At 43.3% G+C, this 23,680-nt stretch overlaps 1 protein-coding gene across 1 annotated transcript in view; it reads right to left on the reverse strand.

Moving 5' to 3' along the window:
- RASEF (RAS and EF-hand domain containing) overlaps positions 1–15,841 on the reverse strand; it is a 145,973-nt gene extending 130,132 nt beyond the window's left edge. The window contains exon 1 of the mRNA XM_075598851.1: positions 14,680–15,841. Coding sequence (XP_075454966.1) covers positions 14,680–15,053 — 374 coding nt within the window. The 5' untranslated portion in view covers positions 15,054–15,841. The remainder of the gene's footprint in view (positions 1–14,679) is intronic.
- Positions 15,842–23,680: the final 7,839 nt, after the last annotated feature.

A 23,680-nucleotide genomic window follows, 5' to 3' on the forward strand; every position in this document is an offset into this window, starting at 1 on the left:
TCAACAATACGCCTGTCTCGTATAGGTTCGCTAAGGTTCGTTGCAAGGGAACGTACCCGATCCGGCGTTAGCTGCCATTGACTTGCGCCGCTGTTAACGCCAGATCAGGTGTGTTCATCCGCAACGATCCTTTAGTGAATCTTCGCCTTAGGAGCTTATACTACATACAGAATCAACCGAATAAAATGTTCCACAGATTCAATGCTGGTTCGTCAGTGAAAATACCAAGAGATCCTCTTTATGTGAAAATGCAGATTCCTTGTTGTATACAGGAAACAATGGTGGATTTCGGCGCAACTGCGCATGTCTGACTCAGAGAGGCTGCTGGGATACTTCAAAAAACTTTATTGGTCGAACACACAAGGGCAAACACCGCATTCTCCCCCTCAACGCGTTTCACCCTTAGGAATAGGGCTTCGTCTTGGAGTGGGGAGAAGCGGAAGCTGCCTGCTTAAATACAAAAAAGCCCGCGAAAACGGGGACATATACATTAAAACATTAACCCCTCCAATGTTTATGCCTGTTACATTTGTTGTCAATCAATTGACCAGTACTAAATACTTAGGTTCATTATTAAACTTATGACAATGTAATAGCATTTTAATAAAGAATATGCTGTTTAGGCTCAGGTCAATCATTGGAGATATATAAAAATAAGTAAAAGGTTGCTGCAAGCACTGCTAGTGCCTGATTTAAGTCCCATAGATTGCAGTAACAGCTTGTACTCTTTCATTGTGTTTGTGTATACAGTTATACTCAAACACATATATTGGAAGTATTTACTATGTAAATTATTAAGCTGATTACACATCATACACTGGGCTCCAACCAGGTGCTTGAATGGAGGTGGGGAAAGAGAAGGGAGGGAAGGAAAATTCGGGGGGGGGGGGGGGAGGGAGGAGGGGGGGGAGAGAAACTCCAATGTGGAAAGGGGAATTGGAAAAGGGGGGGGGAATAGTCAGTGAGAAATAGTCACAGAGGATAGTCTATTGAACTGTATGCCCTCACTCTAGGGCACTCCCTCATGCGCTGCCCCAGTGTCTGACACAATTTCAGTTTGCCACTCTGCACACAGAAGCGCAGGACAGATCCCCACATTCTCCTTGCTGTATACAGTAGTTTCCAACTAATTGGTCCAACACATGGTTACTTGCCGTTCCAATATATTTGTTATTGAGGCAGTTTACAACAATACCAAGCTTCAGTCATTACAGGTAAGATAGGTTATAAACGAAGAGCAGGCTTTTGTTAGATGTTTCTCTTCTGCTCTGAGGTTCCTATTCATCAAACAAGGCGTGTTATAACTTTTTTTCTAACTACAAATGAACCTTTTCACTTTAACCTTTTCATAGCTTGTTAGTATAAAGAGACAGCTGCTAGAACAGGCAGAATATTAATCGTTTATCTGCTGTCTGTGCAGCGGACCCAGACTTCGGTATACTCCCACTTGTACCAAGAAAATGTGTTTCTTTTGCATTCTGTAAGATGTTGTCTCGGCAGTTTCACAGATTATGCAAAATTAACTTTTTACTAGAAACTTCAGAGAAACTGAATTTTGAACCTTAAAAATCCATCTACACCAAGGTGGCTGATGTTGCCGTTTTTGGACGAAATTCCCCATTAAGTTCAATGGATAATTTCTGCCCCTCTGGCCGATAAGTCGCTTTGGCGGTTATAGAATAAGTCCCTTAGTGAGGTCTTCTCTCTATTACTGTATATCCAATGTCAAGAGAGCCCAGTAATGCATTCCAAAGTTTTTTGAGGGAAACAAATTCCTGTATCTTGACATACACTGGCGACACACTTTATTCGAGCTCGGCTAGTCCCACGAATTCGGGTATACCCGGGTGTATTGAGGTTTGTGACTGTTTTCTGCCAGAGTGCATTGGGTTATTTTCCAGGCAGGGATTGAAGCATTTTATTCCCGCTGGCTGCAATACTGCACAGTATATATATATATATACTGCATTACAATTCATGAATTTATGCCATCTGGTAGACACGCGAAGCATTGCAGCCTATTAAATCCTAATCATTATCATTTAACAGATCAGCCGCCCGTCAGCCAGGCATGAACCCAGGCTGGGAAGGCAAACGCAACGGGGCTTGTCAGAGGTGAGGAGTGGCGCATTCCAGGTATCTGCCAGGTACATACTGGGTATTTGCTCGGATAAAGTGTGTCGGTGCAGTACCAAAAGATTGACTAAGTTCCTATCACTATAGAATGAAGAATAGTCATTTCTTGGTCTGAATCCAGGACCTCTGATTACATCTCATTTTACATCTTCTGGCTGCAGCTGTGGAATCAAACTCAAATTCACGCAGTCATGCGATCTTGTTATCAGATACCGGTTTGTGCAGTATCAAATGACCATGTTTATTTTCCCAAAGGGCTACCTAGAGACATGACAGAAAAGCACTGCTCTCACTTTAAGGTTAATGCTACACACTGTTAAAGGCTCAATTTTCAATCAGTTTCAGATCTCACCCAAAGTACACAGTGCACATGTAAAAGGTTTCTTCAAGCAGCATTTCAGGCTTTCATCTCCCTAAAATCACCATGGTGCAGTACTGTATATATTGATGGCGAGTATCTTTGGAACTTTTTTGCTGAAGGAAATGTACACTGTGGAACTAAAACTAGTTACGACTTGCATAGCATCACTATAGGCAAAAATGGGTATTTAGCGTTTTTCTATCCCCGAAAAAACTCCAACTTACACAAAACTGTTAACAGGACGGTCACGCCACACCCATTACTGCATTATTGCACAAACTGTAGTTCCTAGAACGCATTGCTTTGCAAACCATTGTTGACCCTTTCGGCAGAGAAGGGTTAACGTTTTCCTAAGCACAAACCACGCATGGCTATAAATCTTTTTAAGAGCTACAGGTAAGCTATTGGCAAGCCAGGCTTCTCTATGAAGCAGCCACATGCATGTCTGAATTCTCCAAATCTTCAGGAAGCAGAGTTCAAGTGAACACCAGTGAGAGAAGAAAGCGTGAGCTGTAAGGGACGTCCCTAACCCCTTTTGTGCTGGAAATAACAACCAATGATTGCTCAGACTGCCCAGAGAACCAGCATTAACAGAAATCATTTATAAAAACTTCGAATGGAGCAATCGCTTAAAAATACGTTTCATCTAAAAAAAAAAGAAGCTAACTACATGTAACCCTCCTTGCCCGGCTTCTAGCGAGTTTACATCAAATGTCTCTTTAATTGGCTTATGCAGTATTTTCAGGGTGCTGGATTCATGCAGACACGGGATTCGTAATGCAATGATGGGCACCAGGAACATTATTCATACAAACAGCAGCTTTATTAATGACCATCGATAAAGTCTCATTTACATGGTATACACCACTTCGTGTACAGTATCATCACTGCTCTTTCTATGTGCTGTCTGTATCCTTTTCAGTTGCCCCTTGTTATGGCCCGCTAAGAAGGTGCTAAGGCTTGACTAACCCCTGTTACCTAAAGGATCCCTCTGCTTTGTAGCATCGGTAGTGACCTTCAAAAAGTCTATAAGTAACAGTGCCTCAGGCACTTATTATTATTACAAAAGACAACAATACCCAATGCTACATCCAATGTGACAAAACACATAGTTAAATACTTAAATGTTAGTATTCTCATGAGTAAGGGTCATTTAGTTAAACCCTTTGGTCAATGTGTTATAAGCCTGCAGCCACTTCACGGCATGACCAGTATGTAGGTCCTAATTCTCATTTACCTCTGCAGCGGAGGGAGAATTGGTTCAGTGGACCTGTCCTAAACAAGTACATGGAAAAACCTGCTACTTAAAAAGTGGGGAGAGGTGAGCTTAAACCCAGGGAGGAGGGGCTACCAACCTCCAACCAACTGATACCAGTTAAAATGTACAATTAATGAACACGCAATCCCTGCAAACTCTAACCCCAGAACCCACCACACATGGTTAAATACTTTAATGTTAGTATTCTCATGAGTAAGGGTCATATTAGTTCAATCCTTTAGCCATGAAGTGGCTGCAAGCTTATAACGCTTTGGACAAAGGGTTTAGCTAAATGACCCTTATTCATGAGAATACTAACATTGAAGTATTTAACGATGTCGTTTTTACATTGGATGTAGCATTGGGTATTTTTGGCTTTTGTTGTATACATTTGGCCACGCTCCGTAGCACTCCTTTTGACACAAATAATATGATGTAGTGGGTTCTAGGGTTAGAACTGGCAGGGCTTGTGTGTTCATTAACTTATTATTATTAGCATGTAAGTTCTTCGGACAGGAAGTGTATATTCTAGAATATATATATTATAACATTTTATTGCCGTATCGCAATATTTTTTCTGAGTCAATATAATTTTTGATTGCCACAGATCACTTCCATGTAAACCCTTAAGAGTTGAAGTGAGAAGCAGAATATTGCAGGCATCTCCATGACTATGGGTGTAACATACAACTAAGCTTTTATGATGGATAAACAGAATGTATTCTCAGAGCTGAAACAAGTGGAAGAGAAATCTCTGTATAGTTTGAGCTGGTGACTAAATTACTGGGAGCAATGAGTACCATTGTCTCTAATTAATGTTACCTTCCCCCAAGGCCCTTTGCAACCAGGTGAAACATTAGATGAGGAGTTTTTGCCATTCCAGCAAAGCATTTGTTTATAAAAGGTTGCATCAGCCAAACAGTGAAGTACTAGGGGTGAAAGGTAAAAACTGAGAACTAGCTAATTGAGATAAGTTTTAATATTTGCATTTGTAAGGGGAAATTTTTTTTTAAATACATATTTATCACAAGATAGGCTGGCCTAACCTGACAAAATGCTCTCTGTTTTCTAATATACCTTTAGTTTGTTTACTCCATCATTTTCATATTCATACTCTTACTGTACTAAGAGCTTGATGTAAAAAAAAAAGGGGGGAATCTAACGCTCACCTATTGTAAAAAACGTAATTGTGATAGTACATAGGGTGCATACGGGAAAAATGACATATTTACAAAAAGGTTGAAGAGGACAACCCAAAAAGCTCCGATTTGCACTCACTTAAGACGAAATAATGTCTGGAAATTTTTAATTCAAGGGTATAAATATCCCTATGAAGCCACTCACTAAATATGGGTACAGTTAAAAATAATAATTTATTGAACATATATACAAATGTACAAACATGGTGTGAGAAAATGATTAAAAATACACAGTTTACCACTAATCGCTAGTAATGTGCAGTATGGAGGTACCTCCATACTAGCGGTTAGTGCTTTCTGGTTACATTATGTACCCACGAACCTTGTAAATCAAGTTACCGTTTGATCTCCTTTAGACCCTCTATGTTTGCATAAGTATTAACGTGTTAACATTCTGGCACAAAGATAATAGGGTCATCTGAGACATATCACTCTGTCCTTTCTAGTATATCCCTGACAGGGCACACACAGTGCATGAATTAAACTGTGTGAGGTTAAAAGACCTCTCCGCAGTTGATCACTTCCCCGTAGTTTTAATCATTTTCTCACACCATGTTTGTACATTAGTACCCGTTGCCCGGGATGTAATTTTGGGGGGGCGGACGACAGGGTTGGGCTTCCCCCGGGTGACTGGGTGACTGACTGAATGGGTGGGTGACTGGGTGACTGACTGAATGGGTGGGTGACTGAATGGGTGGGTGACTGGGTGACTGACTGAATGGGTGGGTGACTGGGTGACTGACAGAATGGGTGGGTGAGTGGGTGGGTGACTGAGTGGGTGGGTGACTGAGTGAGTGGGTGGGTGACTGAGTGAGTAGGTGGGTGACTGAGTGAGTAGGTGGGTGACTGAGTGAGTGGGTGACTGGGTGAAAGTGGGTGACTGGTGAAAGTGACTGGGTGACTGGGTGGGTGTGTGGGTGGGTGTGTGGGTGACTGGGTGGGTGGGTGTGTGGGTGGGTGACTGAGTGAGTGGGTGGGTGACTGAGTGGGTGGGTGAGTGGGTGAGTGGGTGACTGGGTGAAAGTGACTGGGTGACTGGGTGGGTGTGTGGGTGGGTGTGTGGGTGACTGGGTGACAGTGCGTGGGTGGGAGATGGTGGGTGACTTACCTTGACCCCGTGGCATCTGGCTGCAGCAGGAGGTGAGTTCGGGAAGCTGGCGGGGGGGGGGCAAGAGTGGCAGGAGGCCCACGCTGCGCTTACCCTCCGTCTGGGAGCTGGTGCACGTGAGGAGGAGGCCCGCGCCGCGCTTCCCCTCCGTCCGGGAGCCGGCGCACGTGAGGGGGAGTGCAGGAGGCCCCGGCCGCACCGCGCTTCCCCTCCGTTCCTCGTTGTGAGCGAGGGGGGAGGAGCCCGGAGTTTGCTGCTGAGCAGGAGGGCCGCGCTTCCCCTCTCCGGGAGCTGGCGCACGTGAGGGGGAGTGCAGGAGGCCCGGGCCGCGCTGCGCTTTTCCTCGTTGTGAGCGAGTAGGGAGGAGCCTGGAGTTTGCTGCTGAGCAGGAGGGCCGCTCTTCCCCTCTCCGGGAGCCGGCGCACGTGAGGGGGAGTGCAGGAGGCCCGGGCCGTGCTTTTCCTCGTTGTGAGCGAGGGGGGAGGAGCCTGGAGTTTGCTTCTGAGCAGGAGGGCCGCGATTCCCCTCTCCGGGAGCGGAGCACGGTGAGGGTGATGGTGCGGCTGGGGATGTTGCGGAGCGTGGGGATTTGGGTGAGGTGGGGAGGGGGGACAGAGTGAGGGGCACCGGGAGTGGAGGGGGGGAGGGGTGTGGAAGGTGAGCTGCGGTCCAACTGACGGGGGAGAGTGAGGCCAAGCAACAGAGTGTGTGTGTGTGTGTGTGTGTGTGTGTGTGTGTGTGTGTGTGTGTGTGTGTGTGTGTGTGTGTGTGTGTGTGTGTGTGTGTGTGTGTGTGTGTGTGTGTGTGGTCACTCCGCCTCAGGCCAATGAGAGGTGTGGAGGTGGACGGCCCAAGGGACCAATGAGATTTCCCCTAGGGACACAGGAAAATGCAGACAGGCATACAGTGCTTTCACAAATATATAATAAGATATATATATATATATATATATATATATATATATATATATATATATATACACACACTCACACAAGGGGACAAAGAAAATATCTTTTTGTTCACAGACGCATCAGATTCAACCTCACCCACCCAGCGTACATCTGCATTGCCCCAAAGGCGCACAGCCTGATGAGGGCCCCCCCAAGAACTGCTCCCCTCTGCACAAGACCAGCGTGCTAAGGGTTAACATGTGCTTGTTCTTTGTTGAATCGGCAACCCCACCCACTAGAATGTTAATGAGCCATGGGGACAAAGAAAAGATCTTTTTGTTCACAGAAGCATCAGATTCAACCTCACCAACCAGCGTACATCTGCGTTGCCCCAAAGGCGCACAGCCTTTGGCACAGCCGAAGGGCAGCCAAAGGGCGTGAGCCATTTGCTGCCCTTCGCTGATGTTAGATGATGTTAAAGTGATGTTAAAGCTGCTCTATTTCTATCTGAAACTCACAAGCCCTTTATCCCATGTACCCAATTTTCCAACTTTATCTGTCTATGAAATGTCTGTGAAGTGACTGTATAACCATGTTCTGTTATTGTAACCATGTATTTTTTATAACTCTGTGCCCAGGACATACTTGAAAACGAGAGGTATGTCTCAATGTATTACTTCCTGGTAAAACATTTTTATAAATAAATAAATATATTCAATAAATTGTTATTTTTAACTGTACCCATATTTAGTGAGTGTCCTAATAGGGATATTTATACCCTTGGATTACATTTTTCCAGCCATTATTGCGTCTATAGTGTACGCAAATAGGAGCTTTTTGGGTTGTTCTCTTCAACCTTTTTGTAAATATATGTACTAAGATCTTTCATTTTTATAAAAACACAAAAATATTTTTCTGCATTTGTGTTTTAACTTGTGCACTTATTTTGTGGACCATAGAAAGTTGCTGATTTTAGAAAGCTGATGAATATAGTGCAAAACTATCCCAAATGCAGCCGCAAAATTAACGGGGTTTTTCCCCAAATAAGATTCCAGGCGAAATGTTTTTCAGAATTTTAAAGAGCTACAAAATTAGCAGAAACCACAAATTTTCATCATCAGTTTGCAGTTTTGCCGACAAATCGCAGATCATTCGGAGTTTTCAGGGATTCGCCAAAAATTAAGTCAATGTGCGTTGCTATTCATTAAATATGCTAACTCCCATGGAGACCGTGAAAAAGGACTGAAGGATAGATTTATTTTGTACTGTGTCAAATATTCCCATTTAAATCATTTGAATATACTTTGCAAAGGTAGCTTTTTTTTTTTTAGGTATATAAAACGTCTTTCTTTCTTTCTCCATATCAAATGATGCTTGGCAAATCTCTTGCGAACTCTGAATGAGACATAATTTCAACATTCAACAGTAGACAAAGGAGCAGCAAGGCAGTGGAGGAAATACAAAGTCAACAGTATAAAATTGGTAGTGTAGGAACCTGGTGAAAGGGTCTAACCTTAGCGTGGTTGCAAGTTTAACATGTTTTGGCCAAAAGATTGAACTCAGTGACCCATACTTATGAGAAGAATAAAACATATAGAAATTAATCAAATAATGTCATATTTTATGTGCATTGGGGCATTTTTGTCTATTGTTCCACCTATTTTTAAATCAGCAGTGTTGTTTCCTTGACCACTTTAACGCTTTGAGTGCAAGAGGGGTCGCGTCACAGGGGTGCCATGGCCCTTCCGGCACTCATGATCACGTGATCAATCCGTCACCGATGACGGAACGGAAGTGGAGCAGTCCTCTTTCCGTTTCACTTCCTCATAGTTTGCCCCTAGAAAACGAGAATGAAGATTAAGATGCAGCTAGTACATCATGGGTCCCCTAGATTGCCAGACCGCATGACATACAGTAGCTACATATATAGAGCACCCAAAGGGTTAAAGTACAGCACATGACTAAGTAGGCAGTGTTGATATGAGGCATCCTAAATTTCTAATACTCCAACAATAAAAGGCAAACGCGCTTGCATACTCTGTTTCAAAAACAGGTGTACCTTCCCAGATATTGACTTTACAAATTCCCCCAATTTTGTACAAAGACCATGGGGGGGGGAGGTTTTGAGCCAGAACAAGTGTCCCTGGTGGCAATGGGGGGGGGGGGATTGGCGGCACTGGAAGTTGAGCCCAGCTAGAGGTTGAGCCCAACTTCTGCGGCAAGCTGCCGGGCCTCTATTTGCCGCTGGGCCTCGGCTCTGCCATACTGCTGCCGCGAGCCTGCCTCTCTCATTCCTCACTGTACTGCGTGGGGCCTCTCTCTCATGCCGGTGTGTGCCGGAAGCCGAGCCAAGGCCCGGGAGAGTGAGAGAGGCCCCGGCACGGGAGAGTGAAAGAGAGACCATCCACAAGGTAAGTGTAAGAATGTATTTGGGGGGGAGAGGGGGTAGAGTGTAAATATGTATTGGAGGGGGCAGTGTAAGAATGTATTTGGGGGGATGGGCAGTGTAAGACTGTATTTGGGGGGTAGTGTAAGTATGTATTGGAGGGGGGGCAGTGTAAGACTGTATTTGGGGGAGGGGCAGTGTAAGACTTTTATAACAGGGTATGTCCCATTGTACCTTTCTTTCCCCACATAGTATATCTGCTATGTAAGTCCTGTTAAGTTCCAGGCAGTAGCAGGTTAATCTATGGGCCAGTGACCCCACTTCTGCTATTCTGGAAAGTGAAGGAAGAGAGGTGGTGACTCATGGCCTGTGTACAGCCCCTTAGAGGTGGGTACAGTCTATGAGCCCGCCCCATCCAGAGCTTTCCTAGGAGGAGCACCAAAGTTAGAGGAGTCTGCTTCTGCTCCTCGTGGAGAGAGAAAGGGCTGTACGTCTCTCCCATTGCGAGGATGAGCTTGCCCACTCTAGGTCCAGGAGGCCTAGAGAACATCAAGACCCAAGGCCCCACACTACCGGGGCAGCCCCATTTGAAGTCCTGGGACTTTAGAGCGATCAAGCTGCGAGGAAGAACTGCTGCAATTATACCACCACAATAAATCCTGTTCAACTATACCTCTTGCCTGGTGTCAGTTCCTGGGCAGGAGGGGTAAGGAGTGCTGTGATTGGGGCTGACACCCATGCACCCTGGGTTCCATCACAGCTGGAGGCGCTAACACTAAGAGAAGAGCACAGTGATCCATCTAAGCCTGTCCTGTCATGTCTCATTACCACCAAAGCAGATGATTCAGTACTCCTGCAGCCAACAGGTATAGCACCACACCTGGTAACATGTGTAGATCCCCAGTATCGGTCACTAAATGAGATTGGGGGGGGGGGCAGTGTTACACTGTATATGGGGGAGGGGCAGTGTAAGACTGTATTTGGGGGAGGGGCAGTGTAAGACTGTATTTGGGAGGGGCAGTGTAAGGCTAGGTCCCCAGTGCCTGCTGCTGCACGCGCTCTTGTGCGCTGCAGGAACAAGAACCAGCTAATAATGGGGTTGGGCCCACAGCTGCCTTCGCGCACAATTTGCAGCCTTGATGCACGACCAAATTTTCAAAAGACAAAAATTTTATCTTTACAACTGGCTACAGAGCTCTGGTCATGCCCCCTGCATTTCAGCCAATGAGGGCGAACCAGCTGTGTGATGTCATGGCCCCGCAACACCTCCCATTGCAATCTCCTGTAGCTCAGCCACAGACCGGAGATCGCAGTTTACACAGCTGCACGTGTGGCCAGCCTGCCAGGTGCGCATGCAGCAGCCGACACTGGGGCCGTAGCCCAAGATTGTATTTGGGGACGGGCAGTGTAAGACTGTATTTGGGGGAGGGGCAGTGTAAGTGTATTTTGGGGAGGGGCAGTGTAAGAATGTATTTGGAGGGCAGTGTATGTATGTATTTTGCGAGGTAGTGTAAGTACTGTATGTATTTTGTGGTGTGGAGTGTGAGGGTTTTGTGGGGGAAATTATATGGGAATTGGGGGGAAGTATGTGTGGCCAGGGAGAGAGGAGGGAGGGAATGAGTGTGAGGAGGGGGCAGGATTGAGAGGGAGGTAATTGAGTGAGAGGAGTGTGTGAGGAGAGGGGTTAAGAGTGAGATGGGAAAGGGGGGGAAATACATGGAGAGAGGGGGGACGTTTGCAAGAGGGGGGGAGGGAGAAGTCCTAAATAAAGATGTAACCAGACACTCTCACCAGAGTCGTGAGCAGAAAAATGGGAAACCCACCTCCCCCATGGATAGATCACATGCTGCCGGGTGATGCTGCGATGAGGATTCTACGACTTTCCTCGGGAGCGCAACTCCCGAACACTTAGGCCGTGCGTATAGTGCCCGCGACGGGCAACGTCGCCCAAAAACAAATGCATTGCCGCCACTGTGTGCGCTTATAGTAAGCGCGATGGCGTCAATGTGACGGAGCGACGTCGAGTCGCGAATTTTGGAAGCTGGCAATATCTGATTTTTCAAGGGCTGTCGCCTCATGTGACAGCCCCTGAACCAATCAAATGCCAGAAAGCCCGCAACGCAGCCCCAAAGCGAAATATATCATCTATCGCTAGGGGCGATGGTTGACGTCACCCATCCCATCGCGTCGCCCATCGCAGGCACTATACGCGCGGCCTTAGTCTGATCACATCTGTACCATTAATACCTGCGTAGGATGCTCTGTCCATGGAGCACTGAACCAAGTGAACCCTGCTGTTTGGGAAAGCAGAGCATGGAATGTAGAACTATTATTGCCAACTTAACTCCATTTCTTTATGATGTTCGGGTCTCGACAATTTCTAAAAAAAACAAAAACGCTCGCCCCAAAAGTCACTTGACCCCCACCCCCCAAAAAAATCTCACCCCCCCCATGAGTCTTACCTGCAGCGAGTGCATTTTCCCCGCTGTCGAGTGTTATCGCATCTCTCCTGCAGCTTGCAAGTGTCTCCCCTGCAGCTCCCATCAAAATGGCTGCGCGGCGTAAAATAACGTTGCATTGCCATGACAACGGGACGCTTCATGATGTCAAGATGTCACGCAGTGTCATGTTGTCATGGCAACTGAACGCCACGTGATTTGGTGACATCACGTAGCGTCCCGTTGTCATGGAAACACTGCGTCATTTAATGCCGTGCAGGCATTTTGACAAGAGCTGCAGGAGAGACACTCGCAAGCTGCAGTGGAAAGCAGGAGAATGCCGGGAGATGCCTTACCACGTCGCAGGTAACGCTCGACAGCGGGCAAAATGCACTCGCCCCAGGCGAGTGGCCGAGTGCATTTGTTGAGCCCTGATAATGTTGATTAACCCCTTCCATTCAAGAAGAGCATGCAACATAATGCAATGGGCTATGCCCTTCAGATTGCAAAGGGGTTGACTTCTTGTTTTTGTCCTGTTTATTTAAAATTCCTATGCCATTCTTTCTGATTCTATCCGTCTAACTCATCCGTCTTAGATTGTTATCTTGGTTTTTACATCTGTGTTAAACTCAGGGAAACATTTGTATTGCTGACCTGAGGAAGAGATTACAACACTTGAAAGCTAGTCCCAAAATATGATTTGTTTGTCCAAAAAAAAAAAAAGGTATCACCTAATACTGAAATACTCCTTTGATTTGCAATTCTTGTTTGCTAAATTTGATCCTAATTCATTCGGGTTCTCAGTAGTTATGAATTTTAGTGGAAAATTAACACTTGGGAAAATAAAAACTGAACTAACATCTCATAATGATTCTACTGGGAATGTCATTGTATGCAGAAAATTACACCCTGTAGTTGCAGTACAACACATAAAGCAGATAAATCGCTCCTTGTATACTGGGGGACTTGAAAACTAAAAGCAACTTTCACTAAGACTATTATTAGCACATATGCCGGGTTCCAGGAAAGAGTAAATGATCTGGTATTCATGTTAGTCCACTTACATTTGTGAAATCGCATTTTTTTTTGTGGACTAACTAAATAGATAATTTGTCCATGAAAACGTTCATATTCAATGTGTCAGTGCTGATCTTTATCCATTTACAACATTTGAACATGGGCGTTTAAAGAATAGCAAAGAGCAAGCCAGCAGGACACAACTGATGCAATAAAAGAGCAATGGACAATTTGTGCGCCCCCCACAGAAGAACCTGCTGACCTTATCCTTTTAAGCAAAAAAGAATAATCATCAAACAGCTTTCTGCCTACCATGTCAATCATGACGGCATCACTGGGGGGGGGGAGGGGGGAGGCATAGGAACACTGACATAGACTACTGCTTATTAATGAAAAGCAGGTTCAATAACACCTGTAAAAAAAATCATCAAAAGGCTTTATGGCTAAGAATGCTTCCAGGGTGTTGTGTTGTTTAGTGATGTTCTGCAAACACAAAGGATTCACAACTTGTTTCCTTTCTAACTGTAAATCACAAATTGGTTTAGATACAATGCAAAATAAACATTTCATGAAAAGTGATGCTATGTAGATTACTATTCCTTTCGATTACGTTTTTTTTCTGGTATGAGTTAGCAACATGGTCCCAGAAGTGTAATTATATGGATAGGATCATATTTATAATAAACAATGTTTTGTGTTCAATAATTATTTCCAAAAAACAAGAACATGGGAGATGCTTGTACAAGAATACAGACAAGAGAGAAGAGGATGTAGATATGGAAATACTATTAAAGAGTGAAGCACAAAAATTGTAAGACATTTATATGAAGGACTTCCCCTGCTTTCAGAAAACATAGAGCCTAAAACTTAAAATAAAATTGCATTTAATAAATCTTTTACTGTTCTGTAGAGGAAAAAAATAGATTGCCTTTGATAAATAGAGGTGACAAATATTAACTAATTATTAATGAATTAATTATTAGAAGAACCCCTGTTACCTTATACTGATATTAAGACATGTGGTTCCAGAAAATAAAATGAATCCACAATAATACACATCTCTTAAAGGCTGCAATTCATTGTCTGCCTGATGCTAAAAAGGTTTTCAGATTTTGTATGAATTCAAAGAAAAGGAAACACATTTGTTTTTACAGTAAGTTACAATGCATATGTACACTACAGAAGCGACACAAAATATACTGATAATCAGATGTACCCAACATTATTGCCACAGGTGGCGCGCTCCCGTGGCTGAAATGGCCAATCCAAAGAGCAGCAGGTTGTTCCGCTGTAACGCGCCACAGGTTGCAATAACGTTGGCTACTGTCCATTTGTATCCCGAAAGTATCTTCTATAGTCAGGATGTAGCCATGTATCCCATATATAATTTGTACTTCTATAGGCTGAGGTGCACTGTGATTCCTTACAAATGCCACTTACTCAAACAGTACTTTGTGTGGAACAGCACAAAGCTGTCCTGTCCCTAAATATGGTCAATGCTGGTCCACAGCGAGAAGATACAGAAGGAAGAAATCATATACTGTAGTTATATTGTAACTTTAAAGACCATTAACTGGATGTGCCTGGAAGACTATCCCTCTTTCTGGAGAAGATTTGAATCCCATTCATTTAAGTAGAAATCAACTAAGCTCCAGCACAGGAAAGACATATTCAAAGCATATTTAATATGGGCCAAAGAGTAAATCTATGAGATCATCATGATAGAAAGCGACTCATTCCAAAAGAAGTACATTTCTTTTAATGCAAGAACATATCCCACTCCATCTGTTATTTACCCAATTTAGTTATCCATGCCTGACCCTGGCACCTCAAAATAAATGACAATGATGGTGAATATAGTGATAGTCATGAGTTCTTCTACTGACCTTGGGATGTAATGTGCCTCATCTCCCAACCTGTGCTGGAAGTCCTCCCAAGCTGGGCTGATGGTCTCTGCCTCATGGTGCTCTTCTTTCTCTGGACTGTGGGGGCTTCTCGGTCTCTCCCCCACAGAATCACAAGTTCCTTGGGGCACCTGAAGTCCCCTGGCCCCTCGGAATCCCATTACAAAGTCCTCGAAGGTGATTGCCCCGTCCCTGTCGGTGTCCAGGCGTCGGAAGATGGTCTCTGCCTCTGGTGGGCTCACCTTGAGCTCCGTGCACAGGGAGGAGAAGTCCCCCCTCCCCAGGCGCCCAGAGCGCTTGGTGTCAAAGGAGCGGAAGAGGGCGCGGAGCCTGGACAGCTGGTCCTTCTCTTCCATCCAGAAGAGATCCCACCAGAGAGCAAGGGGAGGGAGAGTAGGGGATACAACTTAGCTCAAAAGGGGACTGGACTCCTAAGGATGGCCAGTGGAGAGAAGGATGAAATGTAACAGGTGCAATGAGAATCAGTGAGATGAAAAACAAAAAAAAGTCAGAGGACGTTGGTAGAAATCAAAATCAGTTTAGCTAATAGGAGACCGGGGTTGGGGATCTCTACTATGCTGTAGAAAACGTGAAAAGAATGAGACGAGAACCAGAGTAAATGACTAATCCACCGATATAAAACATAACAATAGCAGGAGTGCTGTGTCCCGGCAGAGGAACAGGCGGAGAAAGATTTGCAGACGTGGCCAGCTGAGGGAAGGTTGTCCTGAAACCCAAGGATTCCCAGAAACTCAGCACAGAGTCGACAGTCCAAGGGCAATAAACAGGGGCGTCCCGGGGTGCTTCTCCCTCTCCACAATCCAGATGGTGTGTGGTGGTGGTGGTGACTGTTCAGGGGGTTGGGATCCTTCCTTCCTTCCTTCTGGCTGTGCCTGGCTGGCAGTTGCCCTGCTGCCTCCTCCCCTGGAGGGTCAGGTGTGGAGGGGGAAGGGGCTCCGTGATTCCCTCTCCCTGTTCCTACCCATAAAGCAGCCCATGGCGGTGCTGTCACCCCCTGCAGCGACCACCCGCCCCCCTTCTTCTGGCGCACCTGAGTAGGCTGCAAGTCCAAGCTCAAGCTGCCTCGCCGCCAGCAAGTCACAGAAACAAGCAAGTGGTGCACACAAGCTAAAGAAGCAAGTTAAACACTCCCTGCCCTCTCCCCCTCCCTCCCTCCCTTCTCCTAATTAATAGTCATTCTTCTAGTGGTTGTTAGCACGACTCTATACAGCTCGCACACACTCCTGTGCTGGGCAGAACCTTGCAATCCGAGGAGAGGTGTAGGAGGGGAGGGAAGAGGCGCAGCAGCTCCGGGACCTCCTGTAGTCTCCTCCTTATAGTGAGACTGAGGCGAAGCTGTCACTGTGGGTCAGCTCCACTTCTTAAGCCGCAGACAGCTCTCCTTAACTGCTCCTGTAGTCTCCGCCCCTCACCCTCCTGCAGCTCTAAACAACCACATATATTGCTGATTTACACCCAGGGATATGCAGATCTTCAAACCTTGCAACTTAAATGCACTTTAATCCTTTATTTTGCTCAATTACATTTGAGGGATTTGGGCCCAAAAAGTATTTAGATGGAAAATTGCTATAAAAAAAAAATGTATCGGTAAAACTCTATGAAAGACAATGAGAGCACTGATGTTAAAAAACCAATTAGACTGGTCCCAAATCAGTGAGACTCCAAGAGAACCAGTGAGAGGTGACAGATATGTGTGTATCTTATTATTTTTAGAGTGCCAACCAGGTACGCAGCGCTTTAACATTTTTACAACAATACTATAACAGTACAGGGAATATAGTATATAGATGGGAGTGTTTTAAGACATACATGTAACATTGAGTGAAAGGTGTTCCTGCCCCAAAATAGCTTACAGTCTAATTGGCATGTGGGGAGACTAACAGAAACAGTAGGGGTTCGTTTGTGGGGAGACTAACAGAAACAGTAGGGTTTCGTTTGAGTGCAATGGTTAGATTGTGTATACTGTCATTTACTGAGTAGTGGTCACCAAGGACTATTTAAAACTTTTGCCGAACTCGAACTTTGGCAAAAAGTTTGAACCATCCACTTAACTTAAAATGCCTATGGGTAAAATTCTATATGGTCCGAAGCAGTTGTTCGTGCCATTTTGGCCAAAACGACCTATTCAGACAATATAGAATGCACCCTACATGTCTGTCTAAAAGGTAGTATGGAATGTCCACATTGGTTAAAAGGAATTGCCCAAGATGACCAGGGCAACAGGATTTGAACCAGATTCACTCTACTCACAAGGGCAACATTACAAAAGCATTCATATTTGTTTATTTATTTATTTATAAAATGTTTTACCTGGAAGTAATACATTACATAGTTACATAGTTACATAGTTACATAGTAGATGAGGTTGAAAAAAGACAAAGGTCCATCAAGTTCAATCTATGCTAAATTTAGACAACAGATACTTTATCCTATATCTATACTTACTTATTGATCCAGAGGAAGGCAAACAAAAAACCCCATTAAGGGGAAAAATTAATTCCTTCCTGACTCCAATAATTGGCAATCAGATTAATCCCTGGATCAACATCCTTCCCATGTATACTTATTTGGTATATCCCTGTATACCTTTCCCATCTAAAATGATGTCCAACCTTTTTTTGAACAAATCTATTGTATCTGCCATCACAGTCTCCATGGGTAATGAATTTCACATTTTAACTGCCCTTACTGTAAAGAACCCTTTTCTTTGTTGCTGGTGAAATTTCCTTTCCTCCAACCTTAAGGGATGGCCCCAAGTCCTTAGTACTGTCCGTTGGATGAATGGTTCTTTTGAAAGCTCCTTGTATTGTCCCCGAATATATTTGTATATAATTATCATATCCCCTCTTAGACGCCTCTTTTCTAATGTAAATAAATCGAATTTAGCTTGTCTCTCCTCATAAGTTAGATTGTCCATCCCCTTTATTAATTTGGTGGCTCTTCTCTGCACTCTCTCTAGTTCCATAATGTCTTTTCTTAGGATTGGTGCCCAAAATTGTACTCCATATTCAAGGTGTGGTCTTACTAGTGCTTTGTGAAGGGGCATAATTATGTTTACTTCCCTTCCATCCATTGCCCGTTTGATGCAAGATAAGATCTTGTTTGCCTTTGCAGCTACTGCATGACATTGGGCACTATTGCTAAGCCTACAGCCATTGAGAGTTACCTCTCGTTTTCAAGTATATCCTGGGCATAGAGTTAAGATGACAAATAATACATGGTTACAAATAGTTACCTAAGTGAACAGGGTATACATTATATACAGTACAAGACATTGCATGCACAGTTAGAGATAATAAATATTATAGGCATATGTAACAGTTAAAGACCAGATTCAAATGTGAGACAGCTTTAGTTTTGAAAGAACTTAGACTTGTGGTGGCTTCGAGAGTCTCCAGTAGATTGTTCCAGTTTTGGGGTGCACAGTAAGAGAAGAAGCGGCCGGATATTTTGCTGAACCTTGGGACCATGAATAGTCTTTTGGAGTCAGATCTCAGATGATAAGTGCTGCATGTGGTAGGGGTGAGGAGCTTGTTCAGGTAGGCGGGTAGCTTGAAAACTATAGGGTTTCTCGTACCTGCCTTTGAGAAAGCATGGTTATGCAAAACGCGCGCGTCAGGCATACGGGCACGCGCATGACTCAGATGCTGACTTGCGATTCAGATGGCGGCATTATCCCCCGGCGTTTGTGGCGTGTGGAACAATTGTAAGTGGCTTCTATGACTGGATGGTCTACAGGAGCAACTGTAAACAGAGGCTTTTCTCCTCGTGCCTACACTATATCAGTAGGGTGCACATTATTGTACCTATACTATTTCTATATACTACTCTACCCTCCCACTAGCACTGACCTTTTATTGACCATCCCTGATTAACAGAGCTGGTGTTGGGTCAGTGCTGTTTTACCATACCCTAATCATCTATCATGAGGTTTGTACTGTGTGAACTTCTTTGCATTGGCACATACATAGGGTTATTTATGGTGAGGGGTGATAGCCTGCTTTAAACTTAAGCTGTGTCTGTCCATATAGTGTACTGAGTGTATGTGTAATTCAGTTTTTTACTTGTGCCATATTATATGGTTTGGGGAATATACTTTTCCTCATATATACGAAGGTCCACTTAACTTGAGATTTTACAAATATCCAGGTGGCCTGAACTATATCCATATACCCTGTGTTGGTAAAATTTAATCACATAGCAACGTACATCTATACCATCATTTGCCTTATTTCCTATTGTATACACCTACCCAGTCATTTGTGTTTGTGTGCCATTAGCATGGTTTTGTGGCATCTGGCAGACCTGGCTAGGATTCACATTTGTATTTGTAATCGTTGCCCTACTGTGACCTCAGGATTTATGTACTGATACACATACTGCAGTAGTGTTCTCTACCTTTGTTTACTCTCACAAGTGGTTTATTGTAGCCACTTGTTTTGGTTGCATAACACTAATTTGATTGCATTGACAATCAATATATTTGTGATCCAGAACCTGGTAACTCAAGTTCACATTTAGGATCTATATGTTTAATATTCGTTTTACTCCCCTACATTTTAAGTGGTTTATTAAAGTTTGTTTTAATTAATTCACTCATCACCCACCAGATGTATTGAGTGCCCAATCTAGGTTTCTTTTCTCCGTTTGCTATCTAGGCGGGTAGCTTGCCCAGAAAGTATTTGAAGGTAAGACAGGAGAGGTGAACTTTGCGCCTAGACTCGTGATGACCAATCTAGTTCTTTGAGCATTTCGCAGTGATGTGTGTTGTAGTTGCATTGGAGAACAAAACGGCATATTGAATTGTGGAGGGTATCAAGTTTGCTAAGGTGGGTTTGGGGTGCCGAACCGTATATTATGTCCCCATAGTGTATAATTGGCATTAGCATCTGCTGTGCGATACGCCTTCTGACCAGCAGACTTAGGGAGGATTTGTTCCTGTAAAGTACACAAAGTTTGGCATAGGTTTTGGATGTCAGCGTATCAATGTGCATCCCGAATGTTAAATGAGAGCCAAACCATATGCCCAAGTATTTAAAACTAGTAACAGGAGTTAGGGTGGTGTTAGCGTTGGTTCTGATCTGGAAGCTTTAAAAATGTAGCATTGGTCTCAAATACCATTGTTACAGTCTTGTCAGTGTTTAAAAATAGTTGTTTTTTTTGTGAAATCCAAGTTTCAAGTTTCAAAAAGTCAGATTGAAGTATGTGTTCAAGGTCAGAGAGGCTAGGGCTGTGTGCATATAATATTGTGTCATCTGCATACATGTGTATTGAAGCTCCCTTACAAGCTGTAGGAAGATCATTGATGAACACTGAGAAGAGTAGGGGCCCCAGAAGAGAGCCTTGCGGGACACCAAAGGTGATATCCAAGGGATTAGAGCCTGAGATGGACACATGTTGGGATCTACCTGATAGGTAGGTATGTAACAGTTTAAAGCATGTTTCCCTATACCAGAGCACTGTAGTTTGTTAAGCAAGATAACATGATCAAAGTATCAAAAGCCTTTGCAAAATCTATATTGCACCAGTGAGTTGTCCCCGCTCCATTCCACACTGGGTTTCGTTGCAAAGTTTTGGCAGGGTAGTTACCATGGAGTGTTTGGGGCGAAAGCCAGATTGGAATTTGCTAGGGAAATTTGTCTTGATACTGTATAGTAGTTGCTTATTTGGGAGTGAACACATTTTTCCACGACTTTGGATAGTATTGGGAGAAGAGAGATTTGCCTGTAGTTTGAGACAGTGTTTTTGTCCCCACTTTTAGGATTGGGACAACTCTAGCAGTTTTCCAGGTCTTAGGGATATGGCCTGCAGACAGAATAGAGTTGACTATGGAAGCAATTGGTTTGGCAATGGCTGGGGCACCAAGTCTTAGGAACTTTGATTGCAGTATTGTAAGTCAGGTCCATATTGCCTGCTTAGTTTTAATTCTCTTCGGATACTGGGACAAATTGAAAATTGTGTGCAGTGTTGGGAGAGGGTGGGGCTATAGGGGTACTCACAGAATGATATGCATGTTTGTGGTTTGGGATGCGTTTCGCTAATACGTTAGTAGCACACCCCACCAAGTAATCATTGAATGCATTTGCAATGTCAGTGGGGTTTGTCAGAGCACTATCCTCCTTAGTGATATTACTTGGTTGTTGATGGTTAGATAACCAGAAATTAGCTGTTTTTCATGTTTTCTGGAGAAGATTGTCAGAGTAATATTGTTCTTTTGCATGTCTTGTTTTCCTTGTGCACATGTTCCACAGGCATCTGTAGTGATTAAGATCCTTGGTAGTGCCAGTTACTTTGTAGCTTTTCCACAAGGCATCCCTGAACTGGTAGAGTACTGTACAGGCATACCCCGCATTAACGTACGCAATGGGACCGGAGCATGTATGTAAAGCGAAAATGTACTTAAAGTGAAGCACTCCCTTTTTCCCACTTATCGATGCATGTACTGTACTGCAATCATTATATACGTGCATAACTGATGTAAATAACGCATTTGTAACAGGCTCTATAGTCTCCCCGCCTGCGCACAGCTTCGGTACAGGTATTGCTGTTCAGGACGTGATGACAGGCGCATGCGTGAGCTGCCGATTGCCTATTGGGCGATATGTACTTACTCGCGAGTGTACTTAAAGTGAGTGTACTTAAAGCGGGGTATGTCTGTATATAGAATTGCATATTGCTTTCTAACAGGACCATACTGAGAAAACAACGTCTGACTATGAAACGCACCAGGGAGAGCGTGTTCTGCTCCAAGATCTGAGAACGCTCTGATGTCAAGAAGAATGATGACTGCATTTTGAAGATTTCATAATATCTATATTTATAAGATATCATAATCAATTTAAACATGTTTTGCTCTCTGTTTGAACTACGGTAAATGATAGTGTGTCAAAAGGTGAAAAGTTTTAGCCTCATAGTTAAGGCAGGAGCCCTTTCAAAATACACCGTATTATGCTCTCTTCATTGCAAAGCAGATTCAAAGTTGTACCATTTTACTTGAACCAATAAGTAGGGTTACAGAACCTGTGATGAGGGTACTCGGAAGAATAAGAAAAATGATACCAAGCTCTTAAAAAATTAATTTATTTGCTTGTAGCTGCCTGAAATGTACAGTAAGAACCTTTTTTCTATCCAGTATTTAATTTTTTTTATGTTTGAGGATGACCTGTAGCTAAATATGTTTCCTCCACACATTTGTTACGCATAATAAAATAAAATAAAAATACTGCCCAAAATGCAGTATCTTATTGTGTGTGCTTAACAATTCGTCCCAACTCATGACTCATTACATAATATGAACAAGGTGAAATTGGTAAAATATTGTGAGACAATGATGCTGTGGCTCATGTTCAAAATGCCTCTCTTTGTGTAGGGGTTATATAACGTTCATATAATGGGGGTGGGGGGGTACATATAACGTTCATATAATGGGGTAAATATAACATTCATATAATGGGGTACATATAATATTCAAATAATGGACTACATATAATGTTCCCACCCATTGCACCTGAAAATGGTAAAAGAAAGCAACAATAAAGCTCTAATCACTAAAAAAAAAAGAAAATTACTAACCATATCAGTCTTTTATTTGAACTGAAGATAGAACGGGAGGAAAAAATAAAATGTGTCATTTAATAGCTTTCATTGGTCTAATAAAATGGTGTCTCCTAGAATTCCATATAATCCTAATGTACGCATTCTATTTTATTGTTAAGCTCCTAGGGGCCTATTCTCATAGTTCCGAAGTTGTCGTTGCCAAACCGTAAATTTTGGCATGTTCAGAAGTCGTGGAATGAATGTGCAGGGAAAAAACGTATTCTCTATTGCAAATCGCATAATTTAAAGCAGCAAAATATGTAAATATAATATGTTGCTCATGAGCACTCCCTTGAGAAAGGTCCTGTTGTAAGTACCGAAACGTCGGTTGAGTGTGCCTGTTTTAATACATCCTTTGAACTTTACTATGAGTGCTGTCTCCTTTCTTGCTGCGTGGTCTTGGATCTCCTGGTCTGCCTGGTAAGGAATTCTGTTACATATTTATTCCTATGGGACAAGCACCTACCTTCAATGCTTATGCAAGTGCCATGTGTTTCTGTATAATGTATATATATATATATATATATATATATATATATATATATACACACATATATATATATAGATAGATAGATTAAAGGGGGAGGAAATGTAGTATTGCTGCTTTAAACCATATCTATATAAAAAAGTGACAACCCGCGCGGAAGGGAGGGGTAGGAGGAGTTCCATTGAACTGGTTTAGTTCAATGCTAGAGCTGCTGCCCTGTATAGCAGAGGTTGTGGGTTATGATCCTGTTGGACCTGACATCAGCAACCCCTTCAGGACAAAGGCCCTTGGACTTGTCAGTATCGGACTCATGGAAATATTTTAGGAGGGTGTGACTCATTTAAATATACTTTTCATAACTATTAGCAAATATGTCCCAGGGTACCTCAGGTGTGTTTCAGCACAGGCATCTCTCCTTAATTTAATTGGAGGGAGGTTTGAGAGGACATATATACAACTGGAGATACCACTAACTCAGAAGTTGTTCTCGTCCTTGTCCATTTGGTCATTCTGTACAGATTTTGTAGAAAGCCCCTTTCCGCATGGTTTCGACATGCAAGAAGTGTTTACAGAATAGCATAGCATGCCAATCCACTTCTAATAGGGCACTTTGTCACACTTCAGAGCTACAAGAATAGACCCCATAGTTTCTGTTAACTGCTATAAACTATTTGTTGATGTTGGAATCCATTATTGCCTTAAAACAATGTTTCTCTAATTTTCTTCTCTTAATATTTTCAATATTAATCAAGTGGTTTGAAGAAAACTGCTTTTTATATATATATATTTTAATTGCTACATTTCTATTTCCCATCTTGGTTTTTCACCAGAGGGTAAAAAGGTACAAGTCTGTCTACTCTGCCAGTCTCTCATACTGTA

Source organism: Ascaphus truei, chromosome 1, assembly GCF_040206685.1.
Source record: "Ascaphus truei isolate aAscTru1 chromosome 1, aAscTru1.hap1, whole genome shotgun sequence".
Classification (NCBI taxonomy): domain Eukaryota; kingdom Metazoa; phylum Chordata; class Amphibia; order Anura; family Ascaphidae; genus Ascaphus; species Ascaphus truei.